General features: G+C 32.5%; 1 protein-coding gene across 2 annotated transcripts; it reads left to right on the top strand.

Moving 5' to 3' along the window:
* Window positions 1-721: 721 nt before the first annotated feature.
* LOC117692746 (galactose-specific lectin nattectin-like) lies at window positions 722-15674 on the top strand. 2 transcript variants are annotated; one of them, XM_066079378.1, is made up of 5 exons: window positions 722-982; window positions 1934-2017; window positions 7255-7355; window positions 7460-7559; window positions 15038-15674. In XM_066079378.1, exons 1-5 carry the CDS (start codon window positions 838-840, stop codon window positions 15271-15273), a joined length of 666 nt encoding a protein of 221 aa, XP_065935450.1. In that variant the 5' UTR covers window positions 722-837; the 3' UTR covers window positions 15274-15674. The 2 variants fall into 2 exon arrangements, with proteins under 2 accessions (XP_065935450.1, XP_065935451.1); XM_066079379.1 differs by lacking the exon at window positions 7460-7559 and having other exon boundaries at window positions 726-982; window positions 15038-15174.
* Window positions 15675-17355: the final 1681 nt, after the last annotated feature.

Here is a 17355-nt window from a genome sequence, read left to right as displayed (position 1 = left end):
ACTGAAGCAATGTAAATATTAAAATCGGAAAAATAATTCTTGACCAAAATCGTGACCATGCCCCTTTAAAAACTAAGGTAGGTATATTGCACTAAATGGTAAAACTGTGATTAATGCATTGATATATATATATATATGTATATATTTGTAATTCTTTAATTAAAAACCATGTATATATAACTAACAATGACATGTACCTCCGAGTACACCCCTTAGTTCAACTTGCCTTCTACGAAAATATTATTCTTCAACATGCATGATAAAAAAATACGAGACATACAGGTGAGATAAAACTCGAAAACTTGTAATATAACAATAGGATACTATAAACAATATTACTCCCACGTTTCTCAATCGTTTACTACATTATACTATACACTTTGTTCAAGACTATTGACTTGGGAAAGAAATCAGTAAAATAAAAAGTATTGAATTGTATTTTTTTTTAAAGTAAATCATTCTAACAACGATTCCAAATCTGCATGAAAAAAATTATTTGAGGAAAATTGTAACAATTCAATTTAACAAGTTTCCAAATTCGTTCAGCCTTCGAGGAGTAAATGAAATGAACTTCCACGGTATAAAAGTTATGAAATAATATATACATAATTAAAGTCCATAGGCCTTGTACAAAATACAAGTTATTTTATTCGGGATTAACAAAATGGGAAAAACGAAAAGAACAGATTTCCTTCCGCAAACAGGAAATGTTCACTTGAATCTAAACTTAGTTCCTATTTGCTTATAACTACCTTTCTCTTGTGTATTGTAAACTGAATTGAAACTTAACAAGTTTCACGTTTACCATATATATACAGTCTAATTATAATCAATAAGATGAGGAACCGTTATATTGGTGTAACTCTCTTGGCCGCTCTTGGTTTAGCAGTTTCTCAACAGTTATACTCTAGAGAGATTGCAGATGATGACGAAGTCCTTCGAATTCAAAACCAGCTCAGAAGAGAACTTATTGCCATCAAGGGTATGTTAAAAAATGAAAACTTTTACAAAGGACTGCGAACGATAGCATTGTCTAGCCGCCTAACTAAAAGTCATTTTTTTAAAGTTGTCTAATTAAAGTTATTTTTTTTATAATAATGTTAACTAATAATGTTAACATTTATGTATATTTTCATTAAATATAATATGATAATATCAATATAAATGTTTTTGTCAAACAAACAGAGATAAATTTGTATTTTTGGTTAAATAGCTCATTTTATAATAGAAAATAACGGAAAACAGAAATATTTTTAAAAACATCCCCCCCCCCCACCCCGTGACACAAAAATTCCTTTTCAGGGGTTTTATTTATTTTTATTTAGCATATTTTTATCAAAGGGTTTGTTGTTTAACGGGGGAAGGGGGGGGGGGCATACGTCTACAGACCGAAACACATTCCAAAAAAGAATTTTGCTTTGTAAATTTTCGAAAAATAATTAATAGATATTAAATAAAATGAAATTTTACTTGAATATATATCGTAAATATGTTATTATTAAGTTTTTATGCAGATATTGGCCCATTAATTATATTTCCCTCACTCATAGAGACCGATTTCAATGAAAAAAAATTTAAGACCCCGCGTTAGCAAAACTTTTGTTTAAAAATAAATAATTTGATAACAAATTTTATTTTGATATAAATTGATTAGGATTTGATTATACATTTTAGTAGAAAACTTAGTTTTTGAATATCTGGCAGAATCCGAAATATTTGGATGTAAAATGTAGGCGGGAAACGGGCTTTAGCGTTCGCAGTTCTTCGTTTAGTTAAATAGTTATTAATGAGGGAATTCCAATTATTAGAATATTCATCAGAAATAAGGAACTTGGAACAAACGCATAAATTACTACTAGTATGTGTATAAAGTTACTGCCCCTGTGATTATATATCTTATTTTAAAAGAAATTGCAATTAATCTTTTTCAAAGATAAAGAGACCGACTTGGCTAAGACAGTCCTTCGAAATCAAGATGAAATATACCAGCTCAAAAGAGAACTTGTTGCCATCAAGGGTATGTTAAAAATTTAAAACTTTTACAAATTCGTTTAGTTAAATAGTAACATGTTTTAATCATTAAATTCAAATTATTCAAATATTCATCAGAAATATGGAACTACGAACAAAAGCATAAATTGCTGTGTATAAAGTTACTGCCCCTATGATTTTATATCTTATTTTAAAAGAAATTGCAATTTATTTTTTTCAATAATAAAGAGACCGACTTGGCTAAGACAGTCCTTCAAAATCAAGATGAAATGAACCAGCTCAAAAAAGAACTTGTTGAAGGGCTATATTTTGAAATGTCATAAGAAGTTCTATGATATCCAATGAAAACTTTTTTTTATATAATCGTAAACGAAAAAGATGAAACCTCATTATTACGTTGATTTTCGGAAAAAAATTGACCTTTGACCTTTGTTATGTTATTACGCCAAGGTGGACACACATCCCAAGTGGTCCAACGTCTCTAAGAAGAATAGTAAAAAAGTTTGAAGTGTTTTTATTGAAATATAAATACTTCCCTTTCAGTGAACTAAAGACATTGGTAAATGATTTAAGTATCAATCTCTAACAGTTTAAAAGGAATATCGATAACAACCATTTCGTACAAAATGGGCAATAACTCAATAAATATTTCAGGAAAGGGTTATGTTTTGAAATGTCATAAGTCCTATGACATTCATTGAAAAGTTTTTTATACCATTGTAAACAAAAGAGATATAAAATCTCATTAATACACATATTTCTAAATAACCATGATCTTTGACCTTTATGTTATTTTGATGGGCAAAGGTAAATGCTTACATCCCATGTGGTACTAAGTCGTCTTACGATTAATTTAAACAAGTGTTGTTTTTTTATAATTTAAGTACCTCCAGGGGCAATTACTCCTAAATGATGGCCTACGATCCTTTTGTTATAAATTGAAGAACCATCTTTAGACTTTAGACTTTGGGAGAAGTTCCAAGTCTTTGTCGCTTATCGTTTCAGATAAGTAGCGATAACAAGCATTTTCTTTACAAAGGGCAATTGCTTTGTAAGTTCTGTGAGTTATCAGACAAAGGCTCCTTTTGTGCCAAAACTTTTAATTGCCAATTACATAAAGCAAAAATTGTTTTTATTTATCTGATAACAAACACCTGTCCCGACAAAAATACAGGACTAGTGCAGTAATTGTTCTTAAACAATTAAATATTTCAACCTTATTATTTTAATGTTTAAAAAAAATTTGTTTCGATAAAATTCATGAAAGTCGTTCTTTGCATTACTTAATGAAAAAATATTATGATAAGATTTAGTATGGTTTCTTATTTAAATTGACCTTGATGTTTGACCTTTATGTCATTTTAATTGGCCAAGATCAACTTTCCATTTTCAAGTGGCCAATGTCTTTACAATGTATGGTTCAAATGTTGTACATGTTTTAAATAAAATTAAAAAAAAAACAACTTCCAGGGGCAATAACTGCTTACAGGATACACCGGATCCTTTTGGTATGAATAGAATGAAAGATTCTTGAAGTCAACTAAAAACAATGGTCAAAGTTTCAAGTCTCTATTCCTAACAGTATGAGAAAAGTAGCACTAACAAGCATTTTATACAGTAGGGGCAATAACTCTATAACTATTTCAAGGAGGCCATTAAAAAGAAACAATGCATTATATATATATATATATATATCATAGGTCGACCATTAAGTGACCTGCAGGTCTCTTTTTAACAAACGTTTACAATTTTGGGCACCTTGAGTTAGGTTATATTTAATCCAAAATTCTCCCGACTCTTGCCCCCCCCCCCCCCCCCTTTAAACATTATTGGTACTTGAAGATTACCGATTTGTTTCTGGGGGGTTTTTTTCAATCAAACTTCGCTAATTAATTATCAGCGAAAATTCCTCAAAAAGGTCCGAATATCGTCTGGATTTTTTGGATTTACAATTTTGTGCATGCACATCACATTCACGCTAAATCACGATAGGCTCTTATGTTTCCATAATATCACATTTTAATGGATAAACTCAGAAACGATAATACAAATGCGTGTAAATTTACATTTGAAATTTGCTGGTGTGTAAATTTGAAGCGAGTAAGAAGCGTTGGTGAAAAGCAGGCACGTAGCATCGTTTTTGAAAGGGGGCAGACTCATCCCCAAAAAATCTTGACAACTTCAATTTCACTGATTATATCCTTATTCTCAATTCAATTTTTCACATGGTCCCATAAAAGTGGGGGGGGGGGGGGGGGGGCAACACCATGTTAATTAAATGTGTTGTATGTAAATTTAAGGAAAATCTTTGCTGCGTAAAAAGTGCCCCCCCCCCCCCCCCCCCGATGCTACGTGCCTGAAAAGTGTTGAATTCTTCAAAAATATGAATTAAATTTTTAGATGAAAGGTATAAACAGCCTCAAAATGGTATGTTTTAAATAATTTGACTCTTATTTTCAATGCAATTTCATTAATTTTCTCCAAAATTCGTTTCGCAGCGATTCTACAATTTTCTACTACATTACGGATATATGGGAGGCATTCTAACTGTGGTGAAGGCCTGTCCCGAGACACAGTTAGATTATTCTACTTAGCAGAGTGTCGTGAAATTAATAAGATTATTGTAGCCTTATAGCTTTGTTATGTAAATGTCAACAATAGGGTGTGTCGATGTATCTATTTAGTAATTGTCAGATATCATATGCAATGTCATCCCGTGCACGCACGGGTCAAAGTCTTGTATATACATATAATTCCTTTCCTTTATTATCCCCTCGCGCAACTTGTGGCGAGCGGGATATAGCATCGCTGCTGTGCGTGTGGGTGTATCTATGTATGTATGTATGTATCTGTGTATGTATGTATGTATATATGTATGTGTGTCCATTTCCGCATTTTTGGCAAAATTTAAAGAAAACCCTCGCATGCATGTGTATCAAACTTCGTACACTTTATAAGCATGTTTAAAGGACAAACCTTATTTATTTTCAAGGAATTCCTTTATATATTTTTCGAAGATATCGTTAAAATTACAACTAAGAAATTTTATGTACGACTTCCGGTTCGTGAAGGTAAACATTTCAAATCAACAACTTGATATTTTGTTGGATGTAAGCCCTGTAAAAGTAAGAAGCAATCATTTTTGAGAAAATGGGAGTTGAAAGGATGTCAAAAGTGAAAAACCGAAGCAAGCAGGAGATAAAGTTCACCCTATTTTAATCGAAACAATCAGCCGTCTGAGCCGAATTTCGAGTTATATTTAACGAATTACTTAGAGAAGAACTGGTTCATAATTCAGAAGAGACTTTGACAAATATCGTCAACATGATTAATCGGGAATTCATTTCATGTTAATCGCTGAAGATAAATACATGTATATGTGTGTTACTCTTTTTGAAATTCCCGGTTAACTCGAATTTTCTCATAGAGCAGACTATAAATCGCAAGATCTTAGCTACGTTTCCTTTTCAATATGAAACTTAAATTTGGCTACACTAATTGTCTACATGTATAATTGTATGTCACTGGATAAAGATAATTTATTAAACTACATTACTAAAATTTAACACGTTTGTGGTGTGTTCTCCCTAGTAATGGGAGCAATTGTACAACCACTTAAATGCACCCATCCCCCGTGGATACATACAGAGCGTGCATGGGTATAGGAATAAACAAAATATTTTAATTCAAATGGTTTTTAACAAGTTCAATATTTGGTCTCTTCAATTACATGTTTATTTCTAAATAATCCATTTCCCCGCACAATATTTTCATTTCGCGAGGGGATGCTCCGCTTTGCGGTGCCCTTGTTCCTTTTGTTGCAGATGACTGGAAGAAATTACATTTTTTAATGCTTTATTTCAAACCAGGGCGTGGGTGTGTAATGCATCGTCTTTTTTTCTAAATTTTGATCTTTAGGTCAAAATTTTATCATTGTCCCAAATAAGAATTTCATATAGAAGACTGTCAAATAAACCTAATCCCAGAATTCAACTTCCTCGTTTTATGCATACATCATTTATTCATATAGACGTTCTTACAATTTGTTCACGGTTCACAACTTAATTCATAAGTTTTATTACCAACCTGTCGTGGTATTAATATACAAAATTATGTAATATTTTTTAAACGTGTACGCAGGGGCTTAAAAAACGCAGGTTGATTAATTCACGACATGGCCGATAGTGTAGAGTGAGTTACATGTAATCATCGGGTAGATACTATGGAATAACTATTTGCATATCTAAAACAAAGTTGTCATCCAGGTTTACAACTTTGGTTTAAGGTATGCAAATAGATAGCAATTTTATTTATTGAACATCTGTAAAATCTCAATTGCTATGCATACCATAAATAAGTTTCAAATAAATAAATTTCACAGGATGAAGCTCTGCCATTCAGTCAACTGAATGTTAAGTGAATGGTCTGGAAAGGTGACTGAATGGCATAGCTATACCATACAGTCACCTTTCAGTAATCATTCAGTCACATTTCAGTTGACTGAATGGCAGAGAATCATCCTGTGTTTACTCTTTACGTTATCATTCAACATTATTCATAGAAAGTGAATATTTTGAACAAAACTCCTAATGATCCACGAAAGCGTGTCCACCACCTCATTCTCATTTTTAAAGCACTATGCATAGCTCAGCGCTTTATTATCGTTAGACTTCTACCTCCGCTGCATGGAATAACCGCCCCCTATGAGCAGAAGTTTACATCATTTAAACTGAGTAGGGAACAATTTTCAGGAGTTTGTGCACATAACTGCACGGGCTATTGTGAATGTAATGTATGGGCTATTGTGATTATAATGTATGGGGTTTACATACATCATTGCTAGTGCTGCCACGCAGTGATGAGGAAATATAGTGCGAATACAAAATGTTATATACACATATCTGTTATATACATACAGAAGCTGGGTTAGCACTTTTCAGTACTTTGATTGCTATTTCGGGGCCGGTTTATCGTAAATAAGAGTATGTTTTTAATTTATTTTACAATAATTAACTGACAGGTAAAATTCAAGTAAATCATCAATTCACATGTGTTGAAATATCAAAGAAGTAAGCAGTTTGTCTGGTACAGGCATTTTGTAGTTTAATGGCAAAATGTCTTAGAATAAATGGAATCTGCATTCAAATCCATAATGAAATATAATTGGTTGTAAAAACTTCGATAAGTTACAATGAAATGTTTAGAATGAATGAAATTTTATATCAACCGATCAATAACATTAATCTTATTCCACTATTGTAGCACGGTTCCCAAAACAACATTCTTGTCCACCACATTGGACTAGTTTTGGAACATCCTGTTACTTGGTAGTGAAAGAAAAGAAGATGCACGAAGATGCCGCTGTAAGTTAATTTGCATGGCTGTAAAGCTACTTTATTGGCTAATTATATAACATCATAGCAAACGTATATTACCAGCTAAGCAATCTATGTAGCAATAATTTCAGATGCACTGCATACGATATGGTTCCAAATTGGTGGAAATCGAAACGGCGGAGGAAAATGAGTTTATAAGAAATAATTTACTGAGGACGTCAGATGACAATCGTATGTTTTTGTAATGTTGTTGAAATCTTAATTCAGCTTTCCCTCAATTACAGTATTATTATGAGATGAAAATATTTTCTAACTAGATAGCTGCACTAAATGAATCTAAAGCCTATATGTAACTTATTTCATCTGCCTACATCTTTTAATCATGTAACATTGCATTCATTTAGAGCCCTTTTCTAACACCAGAACCCCTGACCCAGCTGCCATGACCTTCACAATTTTTTAAGACGAATTCTTCCTATTCATTACTATGTACTTATAGTTCATTTGCTTAAAATTCACGAGCAAAGGAGACGATTTTCAAATAGTTAATGCATTTCTCTATATAATCATTAAAGCCGCACCCTAACACAAGAACCCCTCACCAAGGGACCATAAATTCAAAATTTTGGAAGAGGCATTCTTTCTGGTCATAACTTTGTACTTAGTTCATATGCGAAATATCTAGGAGCAAAGGTGATATGAATTAATGTATTTTCTTTATACATAATCATTAGACCCCTGTCCTAACACCAGAACCCCTGACCCTGGGGCCATGAAATTCACAATTTTGGAAGAGACATTCTTTCTCATCATAACTATGTACTTAGCTCATCTGCTTAATATGCTGGAACAGAGAAGATTTTTAAACAATTAATGTTTTCACTATAGAATCATTTGAACCCAACTCAAGCCCCTGATCCTGGTGCCATGAATTTGAACGAAACTACAAAAACTGCTTTGGTTGTCATGATATCGAAACTTTGACAGACAGCTTCACTAGCTTTTCTAAATATGCATTAATCTATTTCATTACATTCTTCAACAGAACAAAAAGATTTTAATCATAATATTCTTCCACAAGACAGAACACCTACCTTAGGTGTTATAAAATTTGGCATTTTGGTCGTCCTTCATATGCAGTCAGTTTCTATTCAGTGTTACAAGACGTATTTTTAGACATTATATACTATTACATGATATAATTAACACTATATGATCATTTCGGCCATGCCCTGCAGTAGGAACCCCTGAACTGAGAAAACGCCCCCTCTACCTAAGGGATGCATGTACTGAGAGTGTTTATTAATTCTTTATTCAAAAATTCCTTTAAACGAAAATCCACTTGTGGTTTATAACTTATGAAGTAAAGAAATAGAACACATGGAGCACGAACCTGGCTAGCAAAACCCCTTTTAACTTCATGATGGAAACTTAAGTTTAACTCGGCTCTAATTTAATTCCTATTTCATCAATGTACAAGGTCTCCGATGACAATCTTCCCATTGTTCCTATCCTTGTCAGTTTGTCTCTTTTTTCTTTCATTGCCAAATCTGTCAAACCTAACGGTATACATGTACCTATCTTTCTCGTCGTCGCCATTGTTGTTGATAGACCGAGATGGATGTCACGTGACACATTTAAGGTGGGGTATTCAAATCCTTTGTATTTTTTACCGTGCCATAAAATTTAAAAAAATATTTTTTTTATTAAGGTCTTCCGTTGGAAACGGAAGACCTTATAGTTTTCGTACTGTTTTTTATTATTTTTTTCCCCAAATTTTGTGCACGAGATTTCTCGAAAACTGTTCAACCGATTTCAACTATTTTTTCACAAAAGGTGGGACTTGATGTAAACTTAATTAGGGCTTTTCGACTTTCGGTCGAAAAGACCTATTGTTTTCGTTCTGTTTTATTATTATTATTCTTCTCGACAAAGTTTCGTCATGGATTTTTTGAAAACGGAACAGAAAAATAGAAATTTAATGTTAGATTCTTTTAGCAATTGTTTAGTTCTCCCGTATGTCCTTTTTTGGACTTCTGGTCTATATACTTCCGGTTTACACATGCAAAAAACAAAATATTAAAAGGATCTTTGTATCTATTTTATTTTCTGATTATAAACTAAGAAACTTTGGATTTAGATACTTTATAGTATGATATACAAAATCGTGAGCGCCAACTTTTTTGTATCTCTTGCTGTTTTTGAGATATTAAACTTTAAACTATGAAAAAAGGAAGGATGAAAAAACTGAAAATTGAAATAACCACCAAATGTTTTAAATAAGGAATGGAAAATGTTAAAACTGTTATAATCATCATATATTTAAAGTTTTGTTTGAAACCATTGAGAACTTCCGGTTTTATAAGTTGATAAAAAAATCGTCTATGGGTGTTTTAATGTTAAACTGAATTCACGCGTGCCACTTTTTCTCAAACAGTTTTCAAGTAAATATTTTCATATTTAATATTTATATTGAGGGACCTAATTTTTAGACCGGAAAATGTTTTGAGATAAAACTTTTGAAAGATAAGGGATCTAGAGGGGTCAAAGCTAAAAACAACCCTTTAGCTGTATCTTTTTTTATTTTTCATCCGATTTTAAAATCTTTTCGGTTTGAAGTTTTGACTAAAGAGTACAATTTAAAAATTTTGGTCCGTAGGGCCATTTTTTTACTTCTTATAGGAGTATTAAGGGTGAGAATATTGCAACTTTTTAAAAGTTTAAAAAGTGATTTACAAAGAGTTATCTCGCTTTGCTCAATGAACGTAGAACATTAATACGCTAGGCATACCACGTTTTCTTTTTGAGAAAGGAATGCTTACTTTTTTATGATTTTTTTGGAAATATTCTTTTAGAAATTAAAAAAGTATCTTTACTTTTAAAAGTGCTGAAGTTATCTTTTTGTGACATTGCATTATTTATAAGGTTTTATTTCTAATAGGCAACTGATTATACCAAGGCGGTGAATAATTTTTAAATAAAAAATAGATACGATTTAACCATCATTTACAATCAAAAAAGGGAAAAGAGATGTCGAAAAGCCCTTACTTTTTGTTGAAGACAAAAAAAGTTCTAGTATATTTTTGAGATTTTTCCTGTCGTCACTTCCGGTACCGATTTATTGGCCATTTTGTACATTTTTACGACCTATTTTGTGCAGAGCTGATCTCAGAAACTATCAGAGATACGACTATCAAATTTTTAGGATAGGTAGTCTATAGTTTGAAATTGTGCACTATTGTGTTGTTTTACGCCAGTGGTGCCATTCCTTGGAGCTCGCCTGGGCACGAAAATTGGGTACGAATATTTATTCAAACTTTTCACACGTTTTGATCAATATCTTTTTATCAATTGATATTTTGTAAAGACATACATAACAAAAGTAGTAGATAATCAAAAGTTCTTTCCAACAAAATCAAGAAAAAGGGGCTGGCCCCTTTTTTTAGGGGCCAAGACACTTGTAAACTCTATTACAAATAACTTAAAAACGATAAAAATGTTGTAATGCATTATAGAAGCAACGTTGTTGATCATAAAAATATCTATAAGAACAAATCATTGCCACGCCCATTTATTACGTGATTAGGGATTTTAATGGGCCAAAGTACTTAAACTTTGACGCAATACATCTAGAAAAGGAGACATATTTTGTTAAGCATTGTAAAAGAGAAAATGTTTGCATTTATGATTCTAATCGATTCCATTAATCAAAGCACCAATGTCTGTCCCCAATAAGGATCTAAAGGGCTGGCCCCTGAAATATTCAATCATTTGTATCTTAAAAATGAACAACAATTGTAGATAAGTGTAAGAACAAAAAATGTTAGTATCCGTAAGATCTTTCCAATGAACTCAAGAAAAAGGGGCTGGTTCCTTTAATTAGGGGCCAAGACACTCGTAAGGTCTATTATACATACCTTTAAATCGATCAAGATATTGTAATGCAATTAAGAAACAAAGTTGTTGGTCGTAGCAATATCAGTTTGTAAAACTCATTGCCAAACCAATTGATGAAAAATTGCGAGTTTCATGAATTAAAAAAAAATATGAACAAAACAACATGTACCCTTTTCATGTGATTGAGTATTACGTTTCCTGTTCCGTACCGATTTCCGTTCTGCGTTTTAGCATAACTATACATTCCTACTACATGTATAATTCATAATTATAGTAAAGCCTCATTTATCCGGACTATTTCGTTCCCATGTCCAATCGTGCGGATAGGTGAGGCGTCCGGGTATCTGAAATGAGTCTATCGTTGTCATTAATTATAATTTATGTTTTAATGAGTGTTAATACTGTTTTCTTGCCTTTCATATTGAATAGCAACAAATTAGTTTTCCTTTGAAATTCACCTGAGTGTTTTAAGTACAAGAAATCCTGTTTTATTTTGTTGTTGAGTCAGAAAATATTAACCAAACTATAATGATAGCAAAATGTAGCTTAATATATTGTGTCCAAGTGTGAAATGAACCTATTTATGTTATGTTTTTAACAATCTACATCTAGACACGTCATTTTTCCACCAATGTACTTCCAATCAATTGAAATGCTTTCCTTATTTTTTTTATTTCCTATACTAGTACATCAGCTTAATCTAAAAAAGCATTCATGAGACACTTCGATTAAAATAACGTTTATTTAATAAAAATACCACAAAGCTATGAAACACGTTCAAGATTTATTAAGCACACTCTTTCTTGGAAATAGAGAAGCGTTTTAAAAGTGGTGTGACTTGACATGTGCGCAGTGTGAAGATACTTAAGCCACGTGCATTGGGGCGTGACGAATCCTGTCTAACCAGCAATGTCGGTAGTATTTGAAAGTGATTTGGGAAGTCAGGGTGTGTATACCAGCTACCAATGGGGGTTAGCAGGTGAAAAGGTTTGAAACTTAATTGACAGGCGTAATCTTTCTATTGTATTTATCGGAGTACCATTAAATGTATCCACTCGGTTAAGGTGTAATATCCCTCTACTATTGAAGGTTTTACATGCAGGTTTTACATACAGTATATGATTAATTACCATAGTTTCTAATTTTTTAGAAAAGGTTTTCTGTTTTTTATTTTGTATAAGCTAATAGTAAATTATTCCATATGTTTTAGAATGCTAAAAATGTAAACCAGAGTATTTTGTTATTATAGCACAAAAAGGAGATCAAATGAAAGATCTTCCAGTAATTGGCGACCTTTTAATAGAGGGGTGTATTATTTGAATAAAGAATGATATTGTTCTTTTTCAAATTTTGTTTTCCCATATCTGATCTTTCAGAATAGAAAAACCTGATTCAACTTTAAATATTTGAAATGTTATAAGATTCACATGATGATGATTAAGTCTAGAGTTTGCAATTGTCTTAGTATGTTTTCCTAATAATAATTCATTAACCTTTGTGAACGAGCTATTAAGAGATAAATGGAGATATTCCATCTGAGATTATCTGGCCCAAAATATCAAACACGTATTGTTCATGTACTGTTCTAGTACATATAATTATGTTATATTTGGTGGGGGGGGGGGGGGGGGGGTATAGATATTACCTCATAAAAATTTAATCAATATGATTAGTTTCTTGTAATTTTTTGTGAAACTTTTGTAACTTTTTGCCCCCCCCCCCCCCCTCCGGTAAAAGTCGGGGTTTAATTCGTTCTGTTCAAATTTTGTCTTTTAATACTTGAATTTAAATAAATGTCGCCCTTTTTCAGCACAAAATGGGGACCAATACCGCCTCCCTTGTTGCTACATGCCTTGATAATTGTGAGTTATCAGAAAGAAAGTGGGAATATTTAGAGGGACATTCCACCTTAAATTAAAAAAAAAGACATTTAAACCGTGTTTTATGGTAAAAACAGACCTTTCAGATTTGGAACGCGAAATTCCAGATATGTGGAACAAGAGGCCAATAGGCCTTTACGGTCACTTGAGTACTATAGCCCACACACAAAATTGTGGAGGAGTCTCATAAATGCATTTAATTGAGTTTCATTATGAAGTAGAAAAGTTTATGTTGCAATGACATCCACATCCGGGATCCCTGCCCGAAATATTTAGGAAAGGACTCTTAATCCTATAGATAAGCACAAGACCTATCACGTATAACATTGTGACCTGCTACTGAAAATGTGCAGAGCTTCCATGTAAACTATTTTTCCCAAGTATGTTAACATTCTAAGAAGGTTTTATATTTATATGTTTTCAAAGATAAAGTTAAACAAGGTGGCTTGTATACTACTTATTACTTTACTATTAACAATTCTACTTGTTTATTTTTAAAAAATTAAAAAACTCTTTTTGTTTCAAATGATAAAAAACTTGCATAACTATTTTGATCATAGAACTTCTTATAAATAATTACATTATATTTAATGATTAATTACTAAATATGAAGCAAGGGAAGATAACTCCATTAACTGTTATAATCCTCTTTCCTGAACTTTTTTCAAATGCTTTCACAATATCTTATTGATAGCTTTGATGGACAGCTTCATTATTTTTCTTTTCTTAACATATGAAAAAACTCATTTCTTTCATTGAAATTCCTGAGCAGAGTAAAATTATAAGACAAATACATTACCTCCTTCCTCCCCCACTACCAAGCCATAACCCTTGCCTTACATGCAGGTTATTAAAAATGACAGGATATTTTTTTTCTAAATATGCAGTTAGTTTTTATTCCGTGTTCTGTGTTTGTAGAGAAGATTTTTCAACATGTGCATTAACACTATATGGCAATATTGCCCCCCCCCCCCTCCCTCACGACCTGAGCCCCTGACCCCTGTGGCCATGCATTTCAAAATTTCGGTAAAGGAGTTCTAGACATAATAACCATGCATTCAGTTTTTTCCCCACATGTGTTGGAGTAAAGAAGATCTTCTAAGATTCGATACATTTTCACTGTATGGCTAAATTAGCCCCGCCTTAGGGCCTAAAGCCCTGTCCCAGGGATCATGAATTTAGGTAAAGGAGTCAGCTTTATTCAAATATATATGAAAGTAGAGAAGAAGAATTAATACATTTTCACTATAAGGCCAAAGACTGAAACCTTGACCCAGTGTCCATGAATTTCACAATTTTGGTAGAAGGCTTCAGGGACATCATTACCATACATTCAGTTTTTTCCTCACATGTGTGGAAGTAGAGAGGAAGAGTTTTGAAAATTTGGCTTTTTTCATATTTTGCCACGCCTGTGGAGCCATAAATTCATAATTTAAATTCCTCTTACCATAGAGATGCTTCACACCAGAAATAGTAATAATTGGTATTGTAGTTTTCAAGAAGTTAAAAATGTAAAATTATTATCGCACAGACGCACGACGACGGACGAAGAACAATGGCAATAGGTCACCAGATTGACTGAGATGACCCCAAAAAAAATCTCTTTCCAAATAAAAGCGTCCAATCACATTTATTCTGATAAAAGGTACATAGAACGCAAACCAGGTTTATAACAAAAGAGTTTTGTGTCTGTACAACTCATGTTCAAAAATATGTACTGCCGCAGGGGGATGCTCCGCTTAGCTTGTTTGGATATGCACTTTCAATGTGTCAAAATCTTAATTATATAATTGTATACGTTAATTACATCTGTAAAATTGAAGTGTGAAGTTAACATATTTGTATTGTAATTATGATATTAATCTTTTTTTACCCGTGAGTTTATTTGATTCTCAAAGAAATTGATAATTGCTCAATTATTTGTTTCAATAGCCAAGTTTTGGACTGGTGGAACAGATGCTGATGTTGAGGGAAACTGGATTTGGTCAATGACAGGAAAACCCTTTACAACGTTCGAAAGCTGGAAAACTGGTGAACCAAATAATGATGATTATAGAGGAAAGGAAGAACATTGTCTGGAGTTTATAAGAACACTATCCAAACCTTGGAATGATTCAGTATGCAACCTTACCAAACCATTCATTTGTGAGAAAAATGCTTTCTATTAAAAAGTTGTGCATCCATTCAGTTGTGAGAAAAATGCCTTATTTTTATAATATCTCCTGTCTTATCAATTCAGTTGTGTGAAAAATGTTTTCTAAATGAAGAATTGTTGCGTATCCACTCAGTTGCGAGACAAATGCCGTATTTTTTTATTTCCTGAGTGTCTGATCAAAATGAAACAAATGTATAGGTGTAGGATTCTAAAAATGCATAAATCCTGGTTTGATTATTTGGGTATGAACATTTCTTATGGTACATGTATGTGTTTATGTTAGTTCAGCAATCGGATAATTGAATTTGATAATAAAATATTCTTTATAATGTTGATCTTTACAATAAGGAGGATGGGTCACAATCATATTGGAATGAACTTTCTTTCGAAATAAACAATGAAATTAAATAACCATTATGTATTTTTGTTTACAACATTGCTAAGTAGGTTAAAGGGACTTGGACACGATTTGAGCTCAAACTTTTCAAAATTCATTTTTTCCACTTTTAATGTCTAGAATGGTTGATATGGATATTGTTATTGCTTCCTCAAAATCTTAAAGTCAAATATTGAGAAACAAGAAAAATACAGAGTTTGAAGTTATTTGTTTAGTAAACAAAGCTTGAGTCTTGTTATTGTTTAAATATGTGTTATATTGGAATTAGTTTCAATGAAAAGGCGCTTCTTTTTGTCTTTTGTTGACAATATTTATGAACACATTGAATCATTTATCTTGTTTGCCACCAGTCATTTTGTCAAATAAATGGTAATTTCTTTACTTTATATTATTTGTAAAAATATATATACGACTCGATCTTTGTTTACATAACAATGAATCCTTATGTCTGTATCTTGTTTGACACTTCACATCTAACATTTATATTTGGTCAATCATTCAAAATGCACAATTAAATCATTTTAAACATAAAAATAAAAAATAATATTTGATTTCAAATCGTGTCCAAGTCCCTTTAAAACGTTATTCTCTTTTGAGAAGTGAACAGGCATAGCCTACATCCACTTTTCTTCGCAAGCCCTCATATTTTGATTCTGGAAAACGTGAAAATACTAGTATCGGAACTGAAGACGGCCTATGCTTCGACCAATGTTTTGACTCAAGTTTCCCTGAATTTTCGTAACAGACCTATTATTTCTACATTTTAAACATTAATGCATTCATATATCACCAAAACAAAAAATCAAAACTAACCTGCTGTCAAATTATTTTCGCAATTTCTACATTATTATTATTATATAAAATTCATAAAGCGCCATATATAATTATATATTAAATTACTCTATAGCGATGTACATATAAAAGTTATTGGCATAAAAAAGCGAAGAACATAAATTTTAAATACACCTAAATACACTAAATTTTAAAATAACACTAAATTTTGTTTACATGTAAAATTCAATGCTGTGCTGTCTCTGTCCTCAATAAAATAAAGTTTAAAATGCGTAAATACTGAAGAATAGTCTGGATAAGCCTTGCTGTAAAGATAAGTTTTCATTAATTTTTTAAAACTAATAAAATTTCCCTCTAATCTAAGATTTGGGGGAAGGTTATTCCACAATGTAGAACTGGCCACTTCGAACTGCCTGTCACCATACGACCTAGTCCGCGCACGCGACTGAACAAGGAGCATAGAGCTCTCTGAGCGCAGAGACCTATTTGGCTTGTAGACCTGGACCAGTTCTTGTATATAAAATGGCGATGTTCTGTGTAAGGCTTTGAAAGCCTGTAGGATCAGCTTGTATTCAATTCGCTGCTCGATTGGAAGCCAGTGTAACTTGACCAGCACTGGTGTTATGTAGTCATATTTCCGAGTACGCGTTATAATCCTAGCGGCTGTTTTGAATCCTTTGAAGTCTTGACAAGGAACTGGTACATACACCGTGAAGTAAGGCATTGCCGTAGTCACACGAGAGGTCACAAGTGAGCATACAAGGGTTTTACTACCGCTTTCTGATATTAAGGGTCGAATGCGACAAATGTTCCTTAGTTGGTGGTAACATGAATTTGCAATGTTTCGAACCTGTGATCCATGTTCAGTACCGAATCAAAAATGACACCTTAATTTTTTACAATTCA

This window comes from Magallana gigas, chromosome 3 (assembly GCF_963853765.1).
Source record: "Magallana gigas chromosome 3, xbMagGiga1.1, whole genome shotgun sequence".
In the NCBI taxonomy this organism is placed as follows: Eukaryota; Metazoa; Mollusca; class Bivalvia; order Ostreida; family Ostreidae; genus Magallana; species Magallana gigas.
The sequence above is the reverse complement of the archived record's forward strand: the minus strand, read 5'-3'. Positions and strand labels throughout refer to the sequence as shown.